Source organism: Lepisosteus platostomus, chromosome 16 (assembly GCF_059453375.1).
Source record: "Lepisosteus platostomus isolate fLepPlt1 chromosome 16, fLepPlt1.hap1, whole genome shotgun sequence".
NCBI lineage: Eukaryota > Metazoa > Chordata > Actinopteri > Semionotiformes > Lepisosteidae > Lepisosteus > Lepisosteus platostomus.
The window spans coordinates 16,278,761-16,305,175 of NC_142626.1; the positions used below are offsets into that span (position 1 = coordinate 16,278,761).

At 41.0% G+C, this 26,415-nt stretch overlaps 1 protein-coding gene and 2 long non-coding RNA genes across 3 annotated transcripts; all 3 read left to right on the plus strand.

The window, feature by feature from the left end:
* The first annotated feature begins 400 nt into the window (after positions 1-400).
* On the plus strand, positions 401-3,968 carry LOC148646962 (uncharacterized). Its single transcript, XR_015927692.1, has 4 exons — positions 401-449; positions 1,032-1,085; positions 1,564-1,595; positions 3,632-3,968. It is a non-coding gene; the product is annotated as an uncharacterized LOC148646962 (long non-coding RNA).
* Positions 3,969-4,545: 577 nt separating this feature from the next.
* Positions 4,546-14,871, plus strand: LOC148646963 (cytosolic phospholipase A2 gamma-like). Its single transcript, XM_088609477.1, has 10 exons — positions 4,546-4,602; positions 5,374-5,516; positions 5,831-6,029; positions 8,209-8,320; positions 8,974-9,114; positions 9,655-9,708; positions 10,970-11,047; positions 13,300-13,371; positions 14,461-14,574; positions 14,708-14,871. Exons 1-10 carry the CDS (start codon positions 4,546-4,548, stop codon positions 14,869-14,871), a joined length of 1,134 nt encoding a protein of 377 aa, XP_088465603.1.
* A 649-nt stretch (positions 14,872-15,520) lies between these two features.
* On the plus strand, positions 15,521-23,505 carry LOC148646964 (uncharacterized). Its single transcript, XR_015927700.1, has 3 exons — positions 15,521-15,571; positions 22,438-22,575; positions 23,202-23,505. It is a non-coding gene; the product is annotated as an uncharacterized LOC148646964 (long non-coding RNA).
* The last annotated feature ends 2,910 nt before the right edge of the window (positions 23,506-26,415 follow it).

Below are 26,415 nucleotides of genomic sequence, written 5' to 3' on the forward strand. Positions count from 1 at the left end.
AGGCCCTTAACCCCAACTACTCCAGGGGTGCTGTACTGTACAATGGCTAACCTGGTGCTCTAACCCCAAGCTTCTCTCCCTGTCTGTGTTTCATGGAGAGCAAGCTGGGGTATGCAAGAAGATGAATTCCTAATGCAGGAAATTGTATATGGCCAATAAAGTGATCTTATCTTATCTATCACTGTATTTGATAATATACACAACTAGACTATCTATACTTATTCTATAAACTTGTGCATGAAATCTTTTATAAATAATGTTCTGGGATAAATATAATGCTCAACACTGTCTGTATTTTTTTGCATATTGCAATTTTTAATATCAGTTACTGTGTTGCATGCAATCGTAATAGAGAATTATAAAAATATTCCTTTGTTTAACCCTTGGATCACATTTCTTCCAGTATTGCACAGGATTTTAGGGAAGTCGATTTAGAAGAAATCTTTAAGGTGAGGCACACATTGCTTTAAAACAGAACAAAAAAATAATGTCTTTAAATATACTAATAATAAATTTAAATGATGGAATTGTTAACAAAATTGTTAATTTCAGGAAGACATTCCCTTCTGTCATTTCTGTGTTATTTTAGATCCAGGTATCGGTTGTGGGAAAATAATCTTTTTACAATCTGACTCAGGAAATTAAGCAGTACCTGTACTGTATATTCCAAAAGTGAATGCGTCTGGCGATTTTACATAGTAGTTTTTCGTTATCTGATAATTACACTTTAGAGACATAAAATAATGTCAGTTTTTCATGTGAAAGTAAAAGACTCAGGCTGCCAGAAGACACTTTTCCTGCTCCAGTGAGCCATCTTGAATGAAAGTTAAAGGACATGACAGGGAAGCCCATCTTGTAAATAACTGGTCCTTGCTCATTTCAGGTGATATGTCAGGATAAATTGGGAACTATGTGGCTGAGAATCACTCTCAGGAGGCCTGTGCCTCTCTTTAGTCTGGACTAGTACAACCTATTCTTGGATGTCTTCTTAATGTGAAGAGTTTTCTTCTGACATATTGTTTCTTTGACAGATCCACTGAAGCAAGTGAATTCTTCACAAAAAAGACAGCATGAACCCCCACAAGGTAGATGAATGCTTATCATCTTAATACTGATAAGGCTTAGAAGGCGATAATTAAATTATGACTTGCAGCTTCTGCCTTACACTGGTATATGTTTTACTAGTAATCTCCAGCAGTGCTCTTTAATTATGTGTTGCACTCATGTGTTATTTGTTTCTGAAAATTGAGTATTACGACACAGTTCAAGCCTGCAGGTAGATCAGTGTGTGTAAGTACTCCATCAGAGGACTTTTTATTCTTGGAGAGTTCAGTAAAAGCAAACACGCAAGCAATTCTGAAAAGCAGAAGACTACATTCCTAAAACACTCAGACACTGTATTGGGTAGCAGTTTGACAGAACATAGGTACCTGTATTCTCATCAGAAGAACATAAAGTTTGAAACTGAGAGGAGTCCATTCAGCCATTCAACATGTTAATGTCTTTTTATGCAGTCATGTTAATAAGTCTTGTCAATGTTTATTTATTGATGTACCTTTACAGCCAAAGAGAAGGAGAACTGAGGAAACTGAAAAGTAAGTTTCTTTAAATCTCTTTATTAAGATATGGGAAACTGTTACCTGGGAATAAGGCACTGTTCCTAAACTTCTTTATTGACACAGCGAACATTGGTATGTCAGGAGGGCTCTCTCTAAATACCTCTACTGAGACCCAGATAAGTTTTGCCTCTCAGAACAGCTCACTTCAAACATCTATGACATAGATATTTAAAGAGAGCACTAAATCATACATAGTTATTTAAGGAGTGTTCAAAATCTATGTCTAAATATCTGTGAGATATATATTTTTATTTTTTGACAAACTGTAGATTATCTGGCTGATAGGTGAGGACTGTATCTAAATACCTGTGTTGAGGCACAGAGAACACCAGTGTGACTGAAGGACACTCTTTCTAAATACCCATACTGGAGCACGGATACAACACAGCTGGCTGTGTGACCTCAACCAGTCATGTAGATGGGCTATAAACAATCTGTAGTAGTTCAGGTAGGTAGCTGCGTCAGCATGCTCGGCTGCAAGGGAACAAGTAATAGGTTTATTCCATGCGGAAAAAAAAGAAGAGAGAAAAAACACAACATTTCAGCCGTGGAGCCTTCTTCAGGTGTGAATAAACAATCTGTATGAATACTAGAGCACAAAATGACCAGGAATTTCAGAGTTCCTTTTCTAAACACTCCAACAAAAAACAACAAAACTAGCATACTGTAAATCTGGTTATGAAAGATGTAAATTGCATATTTCGGAAAATAGCCTTGATACCAAACTGAAAAGAACACAAAAACACCCATAAAACAAAAGCAAAAGAAGAATGGTTTGACACAGACTTCAAAAACACCAGAAAGGCACTGCGAGAACTTTCAAACCAAAGACACAGACAGCCACACAAAGGAAATCTGCACCTTGGATACTGAGAGATGGTACAACACCGCAAACACATGGTTTAGAAGAAATGCCCACAAACATTCTCCTGACTATCCAGTCTTAAAAAGCAATTTCGAACATCTCTACAAGCTGAATTGCTGTATTCCCCTAAAAAACACACACACTAGCCGAGTTTCTGACCAGGGTAAGAGATACCAAGGAAAAACAGACCCAGATCAAGTACAGGTTTAGTAACCACAGTCAGGCAATAGATACTGACTGCCAGGAGAGGACAAGCTCCCACTGCTAGCAGGGATAAGCAGAGACAGATGTATTTTCTTCTCTACTGTGAGAAATACTCTCGAATTAGACAAACATTCTTCCATGAAATAACACATCTAAAGCCAGAATTCCCACAGCTACCAGAAACACCACAACATCCAAACCTGCTAGGTAGGTAGGTTCTCTTTTCAGGTCACGAAGGCCTACAGGGGAATGGGGAGGTAAGGGCCACCATTTTCTTGACCATCTGACACAGGAGGTGGCCTATTACCTCCTGGTACTCATTTGGAAAGCAGGCTAAGTGGACCTGGGAGCCACCTGGAAGTTATTAGAGCAAGTTACATCGTTTTCCCCTACCTGTGATTGAACCCAGGACCTTCCAGTCAGGAGGGGGACACCCTTGCCGTCTGAGCTACCATGGCTCCAATCCTGTTAGAGGAGGAAATTAAATAGATCCTAGTATGTGATCCTGTCAGACAAGGGATGTAATGTCACATACTGTATAGTACTGTAAATATATATACTCACACATAGAAGATATGTCTAAGATGAGTGCACTCTTCCTAGATGCCTACACTGCAGCACAGAGAATGTCTATCTGACATTAGATAATTTTAAGCTCCTTTACTGAAAATACCACTGAAATCCCCTGTATTAAAAGAAAAGGTTGTGCCATACAGTTAAGCAGGATCAGTAAAATGAAGCACAGAAAATGACTTTTCAGCATGAAGAATGAGCCAGGTTTGTTGTTATCAATGTGCTATCATGTCTGTGTGTGCAGTACATCAGACTCATGTCACTGTGTGTGTGTGGTATATCACAGTGAAGTGAAGGGAAGTTTGTGTGTCACACATGTGATAGTTAGGCATCCCCAATATCTTCTCAGTCACTTCACTCTTTCTTTCAGGGCTTCTTACATCCGAGTTGCTCACACTCTTTGTGAGGGGGAGAACAAGGACATTCAAAAGAGAAAAATCAAAATTCAGAATGCCCTGAGGAGCCTCCAAATTCCCTGTGATGCGGTACAAGTTCTGATAAAACAATATAATGTGTAAAATTGGAATATCTGATATGTACAGTATAGTCTTGTGGTTATTGATATGTGTTATAGATAATGAAGTGTAGTGATTTGATATAATCTCTTGGAAACATATTTAGTCTCACAGTATCTTGAAGCCCAACATCAGAAAGGTGTTTTTTTTGTTATTTTCAGTGTGGAATTCAGTGACGTAGGTCAGGAAGGATGCAAAAGAATTGCTGTGAATATGCATGTAACATACAGACTGCTAATTTATTTGAATGTGAAATTGCCGTTGGACTTAAGAATTTGTGAGAATCATGATGATGAACATACACTTTAATGTCAAAGACCTCAAGGTCTAACAACAGCAATTATATGTAATGCTTTACAGCTATAAACCGCAATAATACTACACCAACTTTATTCATATTGGTCCAAATATAATAGGCACTTACTGCAACTACATTCTTTTTTTAATTACGGAGCCCAAATAGAATACTACCTTAAATCCACTGACAATCCACATTGCTGCATCTATAAAATACATATACGATTGTAAATAGAAACAAAACACTAGTAAAGACTCGTGGAAATAGCTGTGCTCATTTTTATCCTTATCACAGGGATTGGTGTGAGAGTTGTAATTGTGGAAGATGAAAAAATCTTAATGATTTAATCTGAAATGTCCCAGTGCATACGTCTGCCACATTTGGAATTAATTGGCTAAACGGATTTCAGCAGCAGCTCAGTGGGCATGATCTCATCCTGGTTTCTAAAGTGTTAAGCAGACGAGAGACCACATGACTCCCCCAGGATGTGATGCTGGTCTGTCACAAGGCATTTCCCCAGCAGTGCTCGTAAGTCTAACTGAACAGGAGCAGTGCTGGTGCCCACTTATACAGTTGGGTGAACCGGAAGAACTGGAGAGATGTACCTCATTCAAGGTGCAACAGCAGTGTCTGCAAGGGGCACTCAAACCCTCTACACTGCACCGCCCCAAGCTGTATGCAGTGATGTAAAGTCCACACTCTAGTCTAACAGCTGCTCAGGCTCAAACTCACGCTGCTGTCCAGACTGATGGAAGGTCTGAAGGTTCTCCTCCTGGACTGGAGGCCAGTCTGCCACAGGGTCACCCTCAGCAATGCTGCATTTGTACAGCTGGGAGGACTGGAGCAGTACAGAGGAAGTGTAGCAGGACAGCACAGCAATGGAACAATGATCCCACAACCCTCTGTTTGCAAGACCAGACACTTTACTGCTGCACACCGTCTGTAAGAGAAATAGACAAAATTATCTTTCAGAACAATATGACTTTAGAAATAATCACAGGTTTTCTCCTGGTAGATGTTTTTTTTACAGAAAAATTACAAATGGTTTTATGGTTCAAAATTAATACTTTAAAATATCAGTATTTAACATAAACCCAGCATCTATGAGCATCACAAGGGAGTCCTTTCAATCAGTAAGTAAGAGCTCCATCCTCTTTGAGACAGAAGGAGAGGAAAATTAAAAGAAGATACTGTAAGGCCAAGTAACTATTAATGGTGTTTCTGAAGTCGCTGGGTCACTAGACCTGGCCTCCATGACCTCTGTGTTAGATTCTGTCTTCTCCTCTCTTCCTCAATCAGGACTGTGTTCCCCCCATCGCTGTGCTGGGCTCTGGGGGGGGTCTGCGCGCCACGGTGGCTCTCATGGGGACTTTAACTGAGCTGGGGGCTCAGAACCTGCTGGACACCATCATGTACCTGTGTGGAGTGTCAGGATCCACCTGGTGAGTCTGAGAGACTGGGCTCCAAGATTAGCTATGAGCCTGTGAATTCAGTTCCCATTTTGAATTATAATAATAATAATAATAATAATAATAATAATAATAATAATAATAATTAAAAAAACTGTATTTTATAAAGCGCCTTTAAAGGTGGCTTCTCAAAGTGCTTGAAAGATTTGAAAGAGCAATAGATCTGTCAGGTGTGCATTGTAACCCTGCAAATTCAGAAGGTTCAGGATTCAGGCTGTGAATTCAGCTGTGCACAGTGCATACACTGGTGAAATGTTTTCTGTGTGTTTGTGTGTCTAACACTGCAGGTGTATGTCCTCTCTGTACCGTGACCCACAGTGGTCCTCTCAAGTGGAGGATGCAGAAACAAAAATGGTGGAAACTCTCAACAATGGAAAATTCAGCTACATAAAAAGTTTGCTGAAAATCATGAAGACAATAGAGGATGAGAACTTTTCTTGTACAGATATTTGGGCGGCAATATTTGTTTACATGGTGGTGAAAGAGGTCAGCATTCTTGTCCTTCTTGTATGTGTGTTTGTACAGTATGTAACCAGTTGTATGTGAGTCAAGCTCTCTGTCTCACTCTGCAGTGTCTCTTTCTCCCTGTCTGGGTGTCGGTTTGAGAACTTGTCCTTTTTTCCATAAGATATAGTGTCAGATTTCTCAAAAGTGCCTGCGAAGAGAAAGGACAAATGGCAAGTGACAAAGGATTTATTTTCATATTCAGATATAAATAGGAAAAAAAATAAAATATTGGTGTTAATAATACCAATAACAGCAAAAATCATGGTGATTCTATAAAGCCCTCCAGGAGACAATGAAGTAGAAGGTGTTTAGTACACCTTTGGGAGCAGTTACATTAACTGGCCACTAGAGGTCAGGGTGACCCAGCTCTGTGTAGCATCTGTCTTTGGAAGTGTTCAACACCTGCACTCTCAATTGCAATTTACAGTAGCTGGGAGGGAAGCTGGACTGACAAATTGCAGCTCTGTGTTACTCATTTTCACCTTAAAGAGGTGACCTACTCCAGAGAGCGGGGTTCTCTCAAGATGAATTTGAAGTGAGAGTCCCAGCTCCCTTAAAGATATCAGACATCTTCCATAAAAGATAATCATTCACTGAATCTGTAATGGAAAAGCAGCAAAAAGTTGAGTTTCTCATATAGATATTCTCATGAAAATGCTCATATCTGTTGCCCTAGCACACATAGATTGCAAATTACACAGTTGGAAATAGTGGTAGAAATGCTGAATCCCATTCATGTAGATCAACCATTACAAAGAAATTACAAAACTCAGTCTTTGTTAGAAACACTTATTTGTCAGGAAACTGGTAAATTTGCTAACAATATTAATATTTTAACAAACAACTAATATTTTCAAGCTGTAACATCCATCCATTCATACCACCCATTTTTTATACTTTTTATATTTATGTACATATATCAATATAAAATATATACATACTGTACTTTTATATTTTATACATGACCAATCAAGTGCTCAACCTTGCTGTCCTCATCCTTCATCTCATTGAATCTGTGCTCAATCCAGGCCGACACCAGCAGCATCATGCTGTGAGAACTGGTTTAAATTTAAAATATGGACTTTCAGTGACAATGCAGAACAGAATGAGACGATTACATACTCAGTGATACAAATGGTGTAAAACAACATTTACTTTTGTGTTGTTTTTAGAACAAAACCTTCTTTAAATCTACACTGCTTTATGAATACTTTACAGAGCAATAGCAGGATTGTAAAATATTAACGATTATATTTTTAAATAGAAAGACAAGAATGATTCAATTAACCCATAGACCAATGATTTTATAACAGTTACAAAAACAGATAGACCATTTGATAGTTAGTAACCTAACTTTATGCTGTAAGGCATATCTCTTTCTCCCCCACAAATATCTTGAATGGCTGGATACAAAATTGCACAAAATGCAAGTCGTGAGATTTCTTGAGACTTTTTTTTCAAATTGAGGCATGTGCAACTGAAGCAGCAGTGATTTTACACTAACCAATTGCTGTATTTGTCATTTGGTGAGTACAGAAACACAGCACAGTATTAGGCAAATGTCATCATGTCATATCATTTTCCAAACCACTTTATAGTCTATGGTGTCACAGGAAGCCAGAGCCTACCAGGCAAGCAACAAGCACAAGGCAGGGTACACCCTGGAGGGGGTGCCAGACCATCATACATGGGGACAATTTGGAGGCCACAATAAAGGCTGAGGGGTGAAATTTGTCCCGGACACCAGGATAACTCCAAATCCAATTTTTCACTTTAATGACCACAGAGAGTCCGGACCTCGGTTTAATGTGTCATCTGAAAGACGGCTCCCACTACAGTAAAGCATCCCCGCCACTATACCGGAGCATTTGGACCCACACAGACCACAGGGTCCAACAAACACCACTTCCAGCAGCAATCATAGCTTCTGTGGCAGTACAGACCACCTCACCCAGCTCACACTGTGCATATCATTCTTCACCTTCATTTGCATATTAGTATTTGTGTCTCCTCTCATCTCTCACAATACAGAAAACGCTCAATTCAGATCTGTTGTGTTTGTCCTCTTTGTGCCTTCAGCCTTTCATCAGAACTGAATGTGTCCTGTGGCTCTTCTCTGGACTTTGATGGTTATTTATACACACTTGGTTCTTTCCAGATGGACGATCGCAAACTTTCGAAGGAGGAAGATGCAGAAATGACCAACCCTTACCCCATCTATGCTGCAGTGAATAAGTCACAGCTGGATGACAAGGAAAAATACAACAAAGGCAAGACTCCCACTTCATATACTGTATTTGCTCTAGAGCCCAACATTATAGGGATGAATTGGCTTAAAAAATATTCTAGGGAATTCTTGTAATATATAATATTACATATTAATGCTCGTAGCAACGACAGCAGTATCTCTCAAAGCAATGGCAGTAGTAGCACTACCAGCAGTTGTAAAAGTATCAACAGCTGCACCATGAAGCAGAATTAAGTAACAGCTAAATTAAATTACGTTCAACATCATTTATCCCTTACATCTTGCACTAATCAGGGCATCTTGTTAAAGCAAGCTGAGTTAAATTCCTTGCTTAAAAGCACAGCTGCTGTGTCTTGACTACAATCTGAACCCAAACCACAATGGTCCACAATGCTGCACCCATGGCAGCTGTAGTAGTGTTTGTAGCAAGTGCTTCAAAAGCAGCAACATTAAAATAAGCAGTTCTTGTGTTTGAGAGGAAGGTGGGTGTTTTTTATTAGAAACCAAACACCCTGCAGCTTCTAAAATCAGTGATCGGAGGCAGTGAGGTAATTTACATAAAGTGACAATATTGCAGTGGAAGTTGTTGGCTGGCAATGTGCTCTTCTTGATTTATTCAAGATTCTCAAATTCTGTCTTTTTGTCTTCCTTTCCTCCCTGTCTCTCCCTTTCCAGGGACTTGGTTTGAAATAACCCGTCATGAAGCAGGATACCCTGAGTATGGAGCCTTTGTAGACACCAGTGCCCTGGGGAGTCAATTCCATGGAGGAAACAAGATAAAACACAAAGATGAGATGGACATGCTGTGCTTGCAAGGTTTCTGTTCCTTCTTTTAGAAATTCATAGCAGTTTTGTACATCATCTGTTTTTAGAATGGTACTTGTTCAGGATGGCCAGTATATAATATCGATGTTATCTGACAATATAGTATTTATTTATAGTATTATTTATTATTTTAAAAATTTACTGCACCAAGGTGATAATTACTCTTGAATGACCAAGTGGAAATCCAGTGATTTATTAATTGATGATCCACATTTTTCCTGATTACTTATCGGTTTAAAACAGTCTGATGTGTTAGGAGAGGAGATGATAGGAATGTTTAACACTTTATAAACACTTAGTAATTAATAAATAAGTGACACACATCTCGTGGGAAAAAAAAGTGTATGTAATGATACAGCTAATACTACCGAGAAGTGTGAAAAAGCCTTACAAAAAAATAATCAAACCACTGGTGGCCCAGGCATATTGCAGGGATTGCTGTGGGATGAAGAAGGACTTACCTCTTCTGTAGTTTAGTTCAACACTGAACCAGCTTTCCTGTTCAATTCATACTCTTCTGTGTTTCTTCAGGACTGTGTGGAAGTGCCATAGGCGATATGAAGGAGAACATAAAATTCTTAATAGGTATTTTAACTTTTGTGCATTTTTTAAACAGAAATTAGTATTTGTTTTTATTTTTTGCCCACCTAATTCATTATTTTCACATACTGTTTTAGTCAGGCTGACACAATACTACAGTCCTTGTAGCAGTCCAGGGGAAAGAGGGTTGGTAGGCTTTCTTCTAACATCACCTACCAAGACAGACAGTTTTACACACTCCAGCGATGAATAGCGTGTGGCAGGAGGAATGGTGCTGCTCTCAATTAAAGGCACATGAACAGTTACAAACCAGAGGGAGAGTACCTGACCCCTCTTGCCTTTTTGGAAGTTAGTAATTACAGAATTTCATCCAAGGATCTCATCCAGCTTTCTCTTGTAAGAAGCCAGACACATGGTAGATTCCAGATGGATCAGTATTGCAGAGCACGCTGAGGCTACCTTGGTAAATTTACCCAGTCATTAAAGTACTAACCAGAGTTGACTGCTTAGCTTTTGATAACAGATGAGATCAGATGTTTGTGCAGGCTGGTGTCATAGTAAGTGTAAATTCACCTAGTCCTTCGGTACAGTATCTCTACTGATTTTTCAGTAATGCTCAAGGAATTCCTGGTCACAGATGGCAGATGACACTGACTTGATGTACAGTGCCTTGCAAAAGTATCCACCCCCTTGGACTTTTCACATTTTATTGTGTTACAGCATGGAACCATGATGTATTTAATTGAGAATTTTAGCCGCTCATCAACACAAAGTACTCTATAATGTCAAAGTGAAGAAAAAATGCAGACATTTTTAAATTAATTTCAAAAAAAGAAAATATTTGAATGCTGCCAGTTTCTTTCTAAGAAATAAACTCTGGGGATCCAGAATAACAATAAAACAGTATAGCTTCAGAAACAGTCTGAACCAGTTTTCTGATGCTGCTGGTTTCAAGTATGTATCAGGTCATTAACCATCTAATGGAGACCCACAACTGTCTGGACTACATGGAAGGGTATAGTTTAACAGGCCAGGACTATATGAGTTTTCTTGAAGCTTAAGTTGACATCAGACAGAGAGAACACTGCCTCAGATCTCTCTGCTGCTGCTTAAATAACACACATCTCTAACTGGGCATGTCAGAGCATTTCTCCCTGTCTTGTCGCAACCAATACAGGAACTGATGCCATAGAGCTGAGTTATATACAAATGGTGGTTCCAGATTTTTTAGTTCGTAGAAAATTAAACAGAAAATTCATCTTTCTTAAATGTACATGTGACTATTGTTAATTTCTTTTCATTTCAGAAAAGATAATTTCTTTTTTTAAAGATTTATTCCATCCTAAAAGAAAGTTACATAGAAACCTTCTCCAGAGTTCTGGCGGTAAGATGCTCTTATTTTCTGATATTCTTTTCCACAAAATCAGGCATCTTCTTATGTACAGTACAGGTACACTACTTTTTACATATTGCAGCAGGTGTGATTATATGCAGCAAACACTAGTTGAATAATGAAATGATGGTGAATCAATTCTCACACAGAAGGATCAATTTTGTTACTGTTTTGAGTTGTTTATCCCAATAAACCATTTCTTCCTAACTGACAGTTGCCCAATAAATTGATTCTGCTGGTTGTTAGTGGAGTACAAGCTCCTTGGTTTGTCTCAGAAATTGTCATGGGCAATTTTATTTCAAAGTGTAAAGGATCTTGGAATAAATCCAACATCAATTAAACATTAAAGGGTGTTGTCATAGAAATAAATAAAAGACAAAATCTGGGAAATATGTGAGCATTTTCTGTATGTATTGTGCATTTACAGTGTATTTGAAAGATCTATTCAATTTAATTTATAATCATCACTGATTTATTTCTATTTTTGTACTTCACCTGATAGGAACTCAAATTGTTCATTTGCTTCTGCATTACATAAAATTGCTATACTACAAAGCTGATTATTGAGAGGACTACTCTACAGTATGTGGTCCAATTGGATGCTGAAATTGTATTATTTTCATGAATGAAGGCACACCTGTAGCTTCAGTGACATGGTTCTAGAGTTTCACATTTTAAAGACGTGATTCTTCTCTCTGTTGAAGGCCTTGTAATTACTTTTTCTCCCTCCACCAGCAGCAAGAACGGGGCAGTCCTGACTCACATCTACAATATCTGCCACTTTTCACACTGCAAGCTCTTCCATGATTGTACTGAGATACACTGTTGAAATTTAACATAGTGCTCATTGGATTCAGGGCAAGCATAAGGGACCAAGGTGTAACAGAAAGCCTTAAACCCTTTAGTCTTCCTTTAAATACTGACTGCACCAACATATAGACCAGCACATTTATCATAAGTATCTTCATGATTCTATGTTTCCCATTTATTAATCTAAATTATTTCCCTTTCATCTTTTGCACTGTTTGCTAATCTATTCATAAAGGTATGTGCAAATTTCCCCAGATTCCTAATGCTATGCATACATTTGATTTCCTAGTGCAGTTCCAATTATCATTTGTATATCCTTACATGCTATAGACTCCAAACGTACTGGTCTGAAAGAACGAATTCACCGACAGGCTATTTATCACCCATTGTCACCCATTGTCTAATTGTGGCTACTAACCATGTTTTGACAGGCCTTTGAAAAAGGTTAGTTAACATTCTATGTGGCATGTCTTGTACAGGATCTTTCTGTGGAATAGATTTAATGCTATCAAGACTGACAGGCTTGTTTAACTTAAGGATTTCTAGTACCTGTAATAGCTCTGCATGTCTTTAAACTGTTGCCATCCTTTCTGCACTGATTCCATACCTATCCTGCTCCATTCTACTGTTCTTCAGCTCTTTTTTCTTTAATGCAATAAGAAATAAAACTATACAGAAGACTTAAATAAAAGTTCTGTCTGCTTTATTTAAATCTGGAATCTACCTGTGTAATTTCAATGCATACAGCACTTCAGGACAACACCATATTATGATAATTCTGTTCTAATGGTTTTCTCACCCCTGTTTCCTCACTCTATCTTGACTTTTTTTAAAAGATCTGTACAAGTATTCCGTCTCGTATCTGCTCTGACTAAGGAAGTAGTCATTAGGCATGTCTACCATTTGAGTGTCAGCTTCTGACATTCATATTGGATTTACAAATCTGCATGAGGAGAGGTCCAATCCCCAACAATATATAAGAAATATAAATATGAAAAGAAGTATGTTTTTCTGAACTTGGTGGTCTGTAACATCATGCACTGTGGTTTTATGTTTCAGCCATAAAGGTTGAGACCTTGGCTTTATCTGGCTTAAGTTCTGTGCAAGAAAGTTGTTTTTGCAGTATAGAGCTAGTCCTTCTCCTCTCCCATCTTCCCATCTCTCCTCAATGCAATGTCCACATGAATGTCTCTAGCACTTATATTTTAGTTCATCCAATTCCCAAAAAATCTAAATATTGTTTTCTCCTGTTTTTCCCTTGGAGATTTTATTAAGACCCAGTTTCTTTCCACTTAACATGTTTTTGCATTTCTCTGTAGATCCTTGTCAAAAGCTTATTGGCAATTAATCATCTGGAAATAAACACACAGTGGGTTATCATAAAATCAGAAGGTATCTCTGTCAGAATAACAGACCCTCTCTTCTTTTCACAGGTAGTCCCCCCTCTGAAGATGTGTTCTCTTTTTACAATGATGTGGAGGAAGATGAGGAAGACCTCAGTTTAGGTAATGGTAAAGCAGGTTGAGTCACATGCACTCAATGTAGGTTTGAGAGTTTAGGGGTAGTCTTAATATACCCACAATAATCCATTGCCAGGTAACTGTCTTGCAAGCCAAGACTCTTCCCACTCTGACCTGTCTTGCAGGTGACAATACCACCCAATAATGGCTGAATGCCAAGACTAGTACAAGAAATATCCCTCCCGAAGACTTATCCCCCCAATCTCAGTTCCAGGCAATCTCATGTTGACTGTATCTTGTTCAAGCTAAGGTTCACCCAATCCCAATTAATATCCCCTTTTCTCTGTTTTTCTGCACTGAGCTCCCACGTTGTCTAATGTCTTCACAGCTAGAACAGCTACTGATCAAACCTGCTAGTGTGGAGAACAAGACCCTCTATTTACATTGTTAGACCAGGAAGAAAAACAGTCTAGGACTGGAAAAGATTATTAAAGCTATTCTGTATCATAGCCTAAGAACTTCAGCAGTCCAGGAGTGAAGAAAATGCTTTTGCTGATGTGGTGCTGGTGTGGTGGGGTATTTAGAATAAGCTGCTGTGTTTTCTTTTCTCTGCCCAATTTGGGGAAAAAATGATAAATTACACTAGGAGCTAAAGTAACTTTCTCTATTAAAACCAGCAGTTTACAAGTTTCCACAGTTACCACAGTTCTTTAGCTGAAACTTTTTTAGAAAAGGTAAGTTTGAACTTTTTTAGAAAACACTCTACTGGTAAAGAAGCCACTGCAGGGGTTTGCAGAGGTATACTCTAAACACCCCAGTATACAACTGTGAACAAATTAATATTCTCTTTTCTCTGGGATATGTCTGTACTTCATAACTTACAGACCCTCACCTGTTCCAAAACCTTTGCAGTAATTTTTCCATTTCAAAGCTAATTTAGTTTAGAACTTTTCTTCCGTGTGTGGGATGAGCTGTATCCCAAACTAGCGGTTACTATGGAATATCCTTGTTAGGACTGTAGTTCTCTTGAAGTGAACATTTTGGCCTGCCTACTCTTTCCAGTAAGGGAACCAAAACATTCCCTTATCTGATTTCTTTCTAAACTTGTACTCAAAGTGTGGGTCTCATTCACAGGTGATGAATGTGAAAAGAGAGCTATGATCTTTTGCCTGCTTAAGCTCCACTGGAACGTCCTCTGTGGCAAAGACTGCAAACACATCCTCAACTCTATGAAGAACATTGTCAAAGGTACACTTCTCTTACATGTAAATTTCCAATTACTTCAGAATGCAAGGAGGGTTACAACCGAAAGGAAACCTCTTCCCCCATCTGCCTCTTACCATGTGTGAGACTCTTTTATCCTCTTTTCTCTGTCCACCAGATGAAAAGGTGATATATGAGTTGGTCTCACTGATGTATGATACGTGGGACGTCGTCGGCAAGGACATCCAGCACAGGATGATATCAGCTCTTTCCATGGTTGTCCTTAAGCATTTTGAAGGCAAGTGTGTCTCACCTGAAATAAGAGTGTCAGTGATGCTGTAAGATCTGGGAATCAGTATTTTGCAGAAATTGCCCATAAGTCATGACAAAAACCTTGTCACACTGCATCCATAAAGCATGAGCTTACCGAAACTCCTCCAACAGAAAAATCAACTGAATCATGAAATGGGACAAGCCTGGAAGTTGTAACCAGAAGACAAAAAAAAATGTGTTCACTAAAAACACTAAAATGTGTAAAAGTAGAAAAAACATTCCTTTCCATACCTTATACAGTAATACATTTCAATTTCCTCTGGAATTCTTAATGATTTAAAGTAAATTCTTATTTCATTATTTTTACATTTCCTATTCCAGACATTTTATCTATTTTCACTTGTGTAAAAATAGCAATGAGTTCTCCAGCGTACTGTATGATTCTGTACACAGCAGCTCTTCTCACTGTCTGCTGAGTGTCAGAAGTGACACATATAAATGCTTGTATTCTTTTGAGCACCGAATCAATGCAGATACAATACTAAACATGGATCTTCCTTTTGCTTCAAAATTCAGTTTACCACATTGCTTTACTGTTAAATAACAGGAGTATAGTCTGGTCTTTTAAAGGTGCTGTATCAGATGATCACAAAATTTAATACAAGGGGAATTTGCTTGGGAGCCTTTTCTAATTTAATGTTCGGTTTCACGTACATTTCAGAAGCAAATGAACAGCTCATGGTCACCACGCAAGCAACAGAGAATGCAGGTAAGTTGGTTTTGGAAATTATACAGTAGTTGTCACGACAACCAGGCAGTCAAAGACAAAGCGTAAGCGAGCTAATCAGACCCAGCAGCGGGTGATTATCAACAAACGCCGCCGCACGAGTTAAACCACCTGCGCACACTCATTGCGGTGCGCACTGTTATTTAAACCATCTGCACCTGCTTCCCACTGCTCGGTATTGAGTCTACTCCTTGAGAGCTCTACCTGGCGTTTTTCCCCGTACCTCGCTTATTCTGGTTTTTGGATTCCCCTTCTGCCTTTTCGACTTTGCTCCTCGCCTCTCGACTCGGTCTGTCTGCTACCGGTGAACTTCCTGGATAACGACTTGCCTTTCGCCTTTTGACTACGACCTTGCCTCTCGTTCTGGTTTGTTCGCCTGCCTCATCTATCACCCGTGCCTGCGTCTGCACAGGATCCGTGTATCTTCTCACCAGGGATTCCTAACAGAATACCGAGCCAAAAGATGGATCCCGCGGACGCACAAGCTTTTGGCTCACTTTTTAATCGCCATTCCCAAGCTCTCACCCAGCTTCAATCTTCGCTTCACATTCTCTCCAATCACGTCGCTAGCCTTCCGCCCTCCCCTGTCCCTTCGCCTCCAGCACAGACCACTGCTCCAATCCCTGTAACCCCGCCCACCTCTCCCGTAGCCTCACCGTTTGTTCTCCCGGAAAGATATGACGGCAACACCGCGGGCTGTAGGGGTTTTATTGCGCAATGCTCCTTGACTTTCCAGTTGCATCCTGAGTTTTTTTTTTCTCCCCGGGAGCAGATCGGTTTCGCCCTTTCCTTGCTCACTGGCAAGGCTCTGGACTGGGCAGCTGTGTTGCTTGCTAGGGGAGACTTTCAGTTTGCTGATTTCCAGCTTTTTGCTGACCAGCTCCAGGCACGTTTTTCTCCAGTCAACCCGGACCTGACTCATCTCCGGCTCGCTTCGCTTCGTCAGGGTGGTGGATCTCTGAATGATTATGTGGCTGACTTCCAAGCCCTCGCCACGGAGTCTGACTGGAACCCTGAAGCCCTGATTTGCCTTTTTTGTAAGGGTCTCTCTGAAGATCTAAAGGACCACCTGGTGCTCTCGCCACTTTGCAACCGCTCTCTCGAATCGGCAATCGCTCAGGTGGTTGAACTGGACACCCGCATTCGGCTGCGGAGAGCAGAGAGTCATGATGGAAGCAGTCCTGGCCGTCCTGAAAGTACTACCCCCACGGTGCCCACTCGGCATCATGCACCCCTTTCCTCGGAAGAAAAGGAAAGGCGCCGTCGGGAGGGACTGTGTCTCTATTGCTCTGCACCTGATCACCTTCTCTCTGCTTGTCCCTTGAGACCCCCTTATCCCTCTCGAACCCTTCCACAGCCTACTGTTAGAGTCAGTAGTGCTGTTTTTTCTCAAACCTCATCAGGCCCTTTATTCCCAGCTGAAATTTCTTGGGCTGACGCACAACTTCCCCTTTTGGTTTTTGTTGACTCAGGGGCAGCGGGGAACTTTATAGATGTCACTTTTGCTAAGAAGTGGGATATTCCCCTGGCTCCGGTCTCACCCCCAATCTGTATTCAAGCTCTGGATGGATCCCCGATTGCACCTGGACGGATTACATGGCAGACCGTCCCTCTCTCTCTATCAGTTGGTGCAACTCATGTTGAAGAAATCTCACTCCTTCTCCTGGACTCGCCTGCCTACCCGGTAATCCTGGGTCTTCCCTGGCTCAAGAAGCACGATCCCCACATCTCCTGGGACAAGAACGAGCTCATTGCCTGGAGCCACTCCTGTCATGTCAACTGTTGTCGTCAGCCGGTTAAGGTTGCTGCTGCAGTAACCTTTATGGAGGAGCACTCTACCATCCCGCCCCAATACAGGCATCTGAAACAGGCCTTTGATAAGCAGAAGGCTCTTTCGCTTCCACCTCACCGTACCTGTGACTGTGCTATAGAGTTGCTTCCGGGAACCCTTCCACCCAAAGGACGGATCTACCCTCTCACTCAGGCAGAGAACCAGGCTTTACAAGATTATATTAAGGAGGCTTTGGAGTCAGGATTCATTCGTCCCTCCTCTTCTCCAGCCTGTGCGGGCTTTTTCTTTATTGGAAAGAAGGACGGCTCCTTGCGACCGTGTATTGATTACAGAGGACTGAACTCCATTACGGTCAAACATCGTTACCCCCTGCCTTTAATTCCAGCCGCTTTGGAGTCCGTACGGGGAGCCTCCATCTTCTCGAAATTAGATCTACGGGGGGGCTTACAACCTAATCAGGATACGGGAAGGGGACGAGTGGAAGACGGCCTTTATGACCACCCATGGACATTATGAATATCAGGTGATGCCTTTTGGTCTTGTTAATGCCCCGGCTGTCTTCCAGTCATTCATGAATGACATCTTTAGGGACATTATTGGGAATTTTGTTTTGGTTTACCTGGATGATATCCTCATCTTTTCTGCCAACCCTAGGGATCATGTCCTCCACGTCCAGGAGGTCCTGACTAGACTCATTAACAACAAACTCTACGCCAAGCTTGAGAAGTGCGTTTTCCATGCTTCTAAAATTCACTTCCTGGGTTACATCATTTCCTCAGTTGGTGTAGAAATGGACTCTGCTAAGGTGGCGGCCATCAATGACTGGCCAGCCCCTCGTAACTTAAAGCAAATTCAACGTTTTCTAGGTTTTGCCAACTTTTATAGACGTTTCATCCGGAACTTTAGCTCCGTCGTGGCGCCTATCATCGCTCTAACCCGCAATCGACCAGGCTTGGGTAAATGGAACCCGGAGGCTAACCAGGCATTTTTACGCTTAAAACAACTCTTCAGTTCGGCACCTTTTCTACGACACCCGGATCCCTCTCAGCCATTCATAGTGGAGGTGGACGCCTCAGCCTATGGGGTTGGGGCGGTCCTCTCCCAGCGCCACGGGGATAAGCAGATTCCACATCCCTGTGCCTTCTTTTCGAGGAAACTCTCCCCTGCTGAGGTTAATTATGATGTTGGTAATCGTGAACTCTTGGCTATCAAGCTGGCCCTGGAGGAATGGAGACACTGGTTGGAGGGGGCTCATCACCCCTTTGTCATTATCACGGACCATAAGAACCTGGCCTACATTCAGTCGGCCAAACGCCTCAATTCCCGTCAGGCCCGTTGGTCTCTTTTCTTTTCTCGATTTAATTTTGTGATCACCTATACACCTGGCTCGAAGAATGGGAGGGCTGATGCTCTCTCTCGGTTCCATGATCCCCAGGATCTGGACTACACACCGGAACCAATCATTTCACCTAACAGAATCCTCGGGGCGATCCACTGCTCTATTGAAGATCAGATCAGACGTGCCCTCAAGGGAGCTATAGTTCCTGTGTGCTGCCCCCCGGATAAGCTTTTTGTACCGGACAACTTGCGTTCTGCTGTCCTGCAATGGGGGCATGACTCTCGGTTTGCAGGCCATCCCGGGTGCAGACGCACTCTGGACCTACTCACCAGAGATTTCTGGTGGCCTTCCATGCGATCAGATGTTGCAGAGTACGTCCGAGCTTGCCCGGTCTGTGCCAGGATCAAGACTCCGCGTGCCAAGAAGACCGGTCTCCTTCACCCTCTTCCGATCCCACACCGCCCTTGGTCCCACATAGCTGTGGACTTCATTACGGACCTTCCTTGCAGTCAAGGCCATACAGTAATCTTGGTGATATCTGATCGTTTTTCCAAGGCAGCCCATTTCGTCCCCCTCCCAGCATTGCCCACAGCCCAGGAAATGGCATCACTGTTTGTGCAACAGGTTGTTCGGATACATGGGTTGCCCAACGATGTGGTCTCAGACAGGGGACCTCAATTTGTCTCGGCCTTTTGGAAAGCGTTCTGCCAAGCTTTAGGGACCCATGTATCTCTGACTTCGGGTTATCATCCTGAGGCCAATGGTCAGGTGGAGCGGACCAACCAAAGCCTCCTTACCTTTTTGAGAGCCTTCACCTCCAACTCGCAGGATGACTGGTCATCGCTACTTCCCTGGGCAGAATATGCCCATAATTCTCTTACCTCCTCCTCCACAGGTCTCTCTCCCTTCCTCTGCTCTCTAGGTTATCAACCCACTCTCATTCCTACCAACCCTCCGGACACGGCGGTGCCGTCGGTGCGTCAATATATTTCCAAGCTGCGCAGGACCTGGAGAATGGCGAGGACAGCTCTCACCAAGTCATCCCAGCGCCAGGCCAAATTCGCAAACCGACACCGCAGACCAGCCCCCCGTTTTCGCAGAGGCCAGTTTGTTTGGCTTTCAACAAGGAACCTACCTCTACACCTGCCTTCCAAGAAGCTCGGGCCTAGGTATATCGGCCCCTTCAGGATACTCTCCCGGATCACCCCAGTTACCTTCCGTCTTGCACTTCCCCCCACCCTTAAAATCCACCCGTCTTTCCACGTCTCCCTCCTGAAACCCTTCTACCGCTCACCTCTGGCGGCTCCCCAACGTCGCCCGCCACCCCCGCGTCGCATTCGGGGGCACCAGGCATATACAGTCCACAAGATCCTCGACTCTAGATGGAACCGCGGTACCCTTCAGTATCTGGTTGACTGGGAGGGTTATGGCCCTGAAGAAAGATCCTGGGTTCCGGAGAGGGATATTTTGGACCCTGCGCTAATCGGTGACTTCCACAGGGACTATCCCGATCGGCCGTCTCGGGCGTCGGGAGCCGCCCGTGAAGGGGGGGGTACTGTCACGACAACCAGGCAGTCAAAGACAAAGCGTAAGCGAGCTAATCAGACCCAGCAGCGGGTGATTATCAACAAACGCCGCCGCACGAGTTAAACCACCTGCGCACACTCATTGCGGTGCGCACTGTTATTTAAACCATCTGCACCTGCTTCCCACTGCTCGGTATTGAGTCTACTCCTTGAGAGCTCTACCTGGCGTTTTTCCCCGTACCTCGCTTATTCTGGTTTTTGGATTCCCCTTCTGCCTTTTCGACTTTGCTCCTCGCCTCTCGACTCGGTCTGTCTGCTACCGGTGAACTTCCTGGATAACGACTTGCCTTTCGCCTTTTGACTACGACCTTGCCTCTCGTTCTGGTTTGTTCGCCTGCCTCATCTATCACCCGTGCCTGCGTCTGCACAGGATCCGTGTATCTTCTCACCAGGGATTCCTAACAGTAGTATGATTAAGATGTACAGGCACCCATCACTTTATATGATAGCTTTTACACACCTGAAGCACTATCCAGCTAAATCATACTCAGAAATAGGAGAAACTAATTAATACTACAATATAACTATGGCTATAATACAGTTTAGATTATGGATAAATAATACTGAATTATTCATGAGGGGGAGAGAGAAAAAAACGCTACAGGGGCAGTTAATATTGAATTGATTGCTCTTAGTGTTATATAAAGAGTAGTTGTAAGAGAATGGAAGTCATTGGGCCTGCTTAGACAGATTGATGGTTAGATAAATAGCTTATACTGTAGTTTCATGAAACTCCATTATACAAAGCCAGAGAAGCAGGAGAGGAACAAAAAACACCACTGACACAAATACAACTGGGTTTTCACTATTGCTTTTACAGACATCTACTGGGTTGGCTCTTTGAGGGCTTTTAATACAGTATCAGGTTTCTTCACAGCTGTGTCTTTTCAAGATGACATAGGTCCACATCCTTCAGTTTATCAGTGCAGGACATTCCTTTAAGCCTTGGAGTATATCTGGTTGATCCTATCTGGTCTGATTTGAAAGTAGTAGTCTCTTGTAGTTTATTTCATTTCAGGAAATCTCTAGTTTTCTTGTCTAAGTCTTGCTTGTCTAAGTTTGCATCTTAGTCTTCACTGTTTTCAGTCTCACACATACACTTATGGATCAGCCTGTTTAGTTATTTTGTGAAAATCCTAGCTCATTGTTTATGTGCTGGCACATACAGTGTGGTGTGTACAGCTGGCTACAAATTGTAATAATTAAAAAAATCATTAATTTGGTACATTCATTTGTTATATCAAATAAATATAGACCTTTCTCTTGCAATATATGCTAAATCAACTTTCAGTTATATTGTATCAAGGGTATGAATACTTTTAGAGAAATTTGTTTTGTATGCACACACAGACCTTCTGTAGTTACTTTCAAAGTGACAATAGCATCTCAGTGAATTAGTTTGGATTCAAATACTGGATTTTTAGCTTGCCTAGATTTTCCAATTGGTGTTTTAAATCCATTTCTAGAATAAAAAAAAACAAAACAATTGTATTCCTTCCTCCTCTTTTCTAGCAGCCACTGAAACAGAATTGAAGGACTGAGTTCTGACAAGTACAGTATTTCCACTAGACATTTTATTAGATAGATAGATAATACTTTATTAATCCCAAAGGGAAATTGATGTATTATGTGTACCTACTGAACTAAAGTGTACTGGAATTGCTTCAGTGTGCATCAGTACATTTGGAGGTTCAGGCTGGCAACAATGCTCTGATGATATTAATTTGGCACAATGGCAATTACTGTAAACAAGGAACAAACAGTTTAAACAGCAAGATAGGGTACCATCATATTGATTTTAATTTATGCCTATGTGGTATTTTGTGAGGTAGAATATAGTGTCTGTGAAGTGAAGTCTGTGTTTTGTTGTGTCCAGAAAAGAAATGCTAAAGGTTAAGGTTACTGGTTCTTTTGGTTAGATTGACCTAACTTAACAGCAAAATACTGCTGTAACGTAAACACCAAAAGAATCCAGTTGATACAAGAATTCTGTCCAAGAATTAAATCTTTGGGAATAGTAATTGTTCAATACAGCCATATTGTCTACTGGATTGTAGCAATCTGACATGCTTGGAAATGTTTGAACTTCTCTTGCTCAGAAACAACAGGTCATGTTTATCTCTTCTTCCAGCTTCCTATGGGAATGTGACCATGAACTGCGACAAATCTGATGTGTTCCTTCTCACAAATTTTCATGAGATTCATAAAATGGTATCTTTCTGGATCTGGGGAACCAAGCACAACTTTCTGTATGAGTACCCCAACACAGGTGAGACTCCAATATAGCGCAGTAGCACAGAAAATAACTTTTAACAGTGCAATGTGCAATATATACTGTAGCAAAAGTGAACTGATTGGTCCCAAGACTGTAACAGGTCTGGACTTGTAACAGTGTAACAGTGTTCACTCAGTGGGCAGTGGGAGGCCCACAGTCTACTAGTCAGCTGTTCAGGATTAGGCAAACTGTAACTGAGGTTTCTCCAAGTAGCTAATAAAATCCAATAAAATTGGATGGACTTAGCTGGTTTGGGTCCTCATTTGACTTGACCTGCCTGGCACCTCACAGAGAGACACCCCACTCAGGCACTGTGGAAAACTAGATATAACAAATTAGAAATGCACATGTTAAAAGAGCTTGTCCTCAAGTCTTTATTCTTCCCATTCTTAGGTTAGCCAGCAGCTGAAAGCTTGAAGTGATAAAGTAATAATTTCATTATATTTTTGTATAGTATCTCGTAAAATAGTACAGCATTGTGATTATTATAGTGGATTATGAAAAAGTAGTCAGATGATGCCTTTATCCAGGACTACTGTCAATCTGATACTTACCTTAAAAATTAATCTAGGAAACACTCTACATTATACTACTTTCTCTTGTGTTTAAATAATCCCTAGATAACAGACTCCCCAGGAACCTGGTCACTGAGGACAAAATCTACCTCATTGATGCTGGTCTGTCCATCAACAGTGCCTACCCACTGGTCCTGAGGAGAGACAGGGGAGTGCAGCTCATTCTGTCCTTTGATTTCAGCGAAGGAGACCCATTCATGGTAAAGTACATCATACAAGTCATCACGTTCATCTGGTTCTGCTGTCTTGAGTTCACACTTCAGTGGTCCAGGCTCAGGCTACTGTAGGAGCTCCTGTAGTCTAGGTGATTCCCTCAGTTACAGTGTAGGTGTGCCAATGCCAGATTTCTATTTCAAACTGCTCTACCATAAAACAGGGCTTCAACAAGCTGGTAGCCTAATATTGGACTAATACTAGGTTTCTGTGAAGATGCTGAAGTACCTACTGTATCTCATAGGTTTCACCAGGTACACATTTAAACATCAGTGCCTGTTAATTTGACTTTCTGTATTAAAGATCCATAAATGTATAATTTCCCAGCATTTTTTTATAGTTTAAATCAGGTTACCTATGCAAAGGGCTTTCCTATTAATAATTGGAATAGAATAGAATACTCTAGGAACAGAATAATAATATTAATATTCCTAATAATAATAAAGCTATTGGAGATTATCTGTGCACTCAAACTGTAGTTTCTTATAACCAAATAATATATCCACAGTTTGCCTGGATAAAAAATTAGCTACTGTATGCTTTAGTTTTTCTGCAATTGTCTTTTTTTTCTTTTTATTACAATGTAATGACTGGATGACTGATCAGTTGATGACAGTGAGGGTGGACAGTGTGTTTTTTCTTCCTTCCAGACTGTCACCAATGCAGCTGAATACTGTGATAAAAACAAAATTCCCTTCCCACCCATTGCAGTGAGTGAGGAGGAGAAGAACTGTCCAGCAAGCGTCTACATCTTCAAGGGTACAAACACCCCCACTGTCATGCACTTCCCTCTCTTCAACAAGGACAACTGTGGAGGCAAGTGAACCAGCAGGCATTTTAGATTTCAGCTACAGGATTCATGTCACTGCTGTGAGAAATTCACCACTGGTTGGTGAAAGACAAGACTTATGGTTTCAAGCCAGCCCAGTGTTAATTTGATTATTAATATTTGATATATCTAATGCCTTACTTAAGTTGAATAAAATGTCTATTAGATATAATTGTATTTTAGCCATACTTGTAATTTTGATTTGGTCAACTAAAAATTAACTAAAGTTCACTTGCAGTACTTTTAGCCAACAAACTGAATTAGTTTCAGTCACATTTCAGTCATGCAGTTAAATTAAGTTTTAGTCTAATTCGTTAGTCTTTGGAATATTAAGTTTTGCAACATGGTGGCACATGGTGGCATTGCTGCCTTGTAGTACTGGCACCCTCTTTACTTCCAGACCTGGAGTGCTATCTGTGTGGAGATTCCTCCCACAGTCCAAAGACATAGTGGTAGGTTCACTGGCTTCAGTGAAAACTGGCCCTAAGTATACAGGTAAGTGTGTGTCTGCCCTGTAACACCCATCCAGGGTGTACCCCACGTTGTGTCTGTTGTTTGTTAGGATAGGGTAACAGGGACTCTGGTTCTCCTGTTACCCTGAATTGGAAAAAAGCAGTTTGAAAATAGATGGATTGTACTTTTTTTTACTTCATTGCAGTTTAAGAATTATAAATGGATGGAATGTGCTGAAGTACTGAGTAGATTGAATGTTGAGTTCAGCAGAGAGACCCCAGCAGAGAGTGTGAAGACCAAAGAAAACATATAGTAGTGTAAATCTGAAAATGATCACAGAAAGCAAAAATCATATCAGGCTATTACATCATAATGCCATTTTCATGAAAACTTTTGTACTTTCACTGTTGCAATGCAAAACGTGATTCCTACATGATTTCATACAATTGATAACATTCTACTAAAAAGCAAGAGTCTTTGTGTCTCCTGCCTTGAGCTCGTTGCTTGCTGGGACGAGCTACCCCACAACCCTGTGGTAGATAGGATGGTTGGAAACTGGATGAATGGATACATTTTCAGTTACTGTACATTGCTTCACTGGCATGAATATTTTTTTGGGAAACTATACAGCCATTCAAAATGTGCATCAAAACTCATTCTCATGGACAGCTGGCTGCACTGTGTAGCAATGTGATTCAGGAAGTTGAATCATCCTGCCAAAAGAATCTTCACTGGCCAAGATAGATCAATAAGTGGTGTGTTAGATGTTAATAAAAACATTAGCTCAATGTATTCTGTTGTCCTACAGTATGCCTTTAAATCCTCTTAATATGGAATATTAATATGGAATCATAACTAAAGCCTTACTACAGGGAAATGTTGGTAGCTGAAAATATATTTCCTTGGTAGTGGTACAAGTAGATGAAAATAAAAAGTGTGCTACCTTTTATAAAAAATAATCAATCTACCACAAGTGCCATCTATCATATTTCTCTGACCAATAAAAATTCTCTGAGCTGTGTGATGTATCATTATGTAGCATTATGACAGAGTCATTTTACTGCCGTATTGAGTTTTGATGTGCAATCTGAGTGGCTGCCTCAGTAATTATACAGCTAAACGAACAACATCCAGCCTTTTGGGTTTCACTTCCTGGTTAAGTTCCCAAGGAAAAAGAGCCTCAGCTGTAAGATGACTATTGTAAGTTTCTGCTAAGAATCAGGACTCCCATGGGTACTACTTACTGTAGTTCTGTTTTTCATCATTCACTGAAATAAACAATAGCTAATTGACAAATATTTTCTTCTTCATTTTGACAACTGAATTAATACTACAAGGTGTTACATGACTTTAATATTCTTTCAAACAGCAATGCTGCCCAATTTTCTTTGAAATGACTGAATAACTATTATGTGCTGACACACAGAGTAATTTTAAACCCAGTATATCAGAGATCATTCTCTGCAGGCTCTTAGGCAACCTCCTCCTGTTTCACCAAAACTCCAGGCCATCAGCTCTCCTATCTATCCCCATATGCTCCGGTCTAATCAAACAGGAAGCACTAAGTCTTTTGAGACTACCCCAAACTTGCCACTTATCAGAGACATGCAATACAATAACACAACACAAAATTCCCAGGGCACAGCTTTGAACAGAACAGTACTCTAAGAGTTAAACATTTATAAGCAAAAAATAAATAAATAATAATACAGCATTACCATGTTCCTTAATGTTTTCACTAATATTGTGTTGTACAGTATTTCA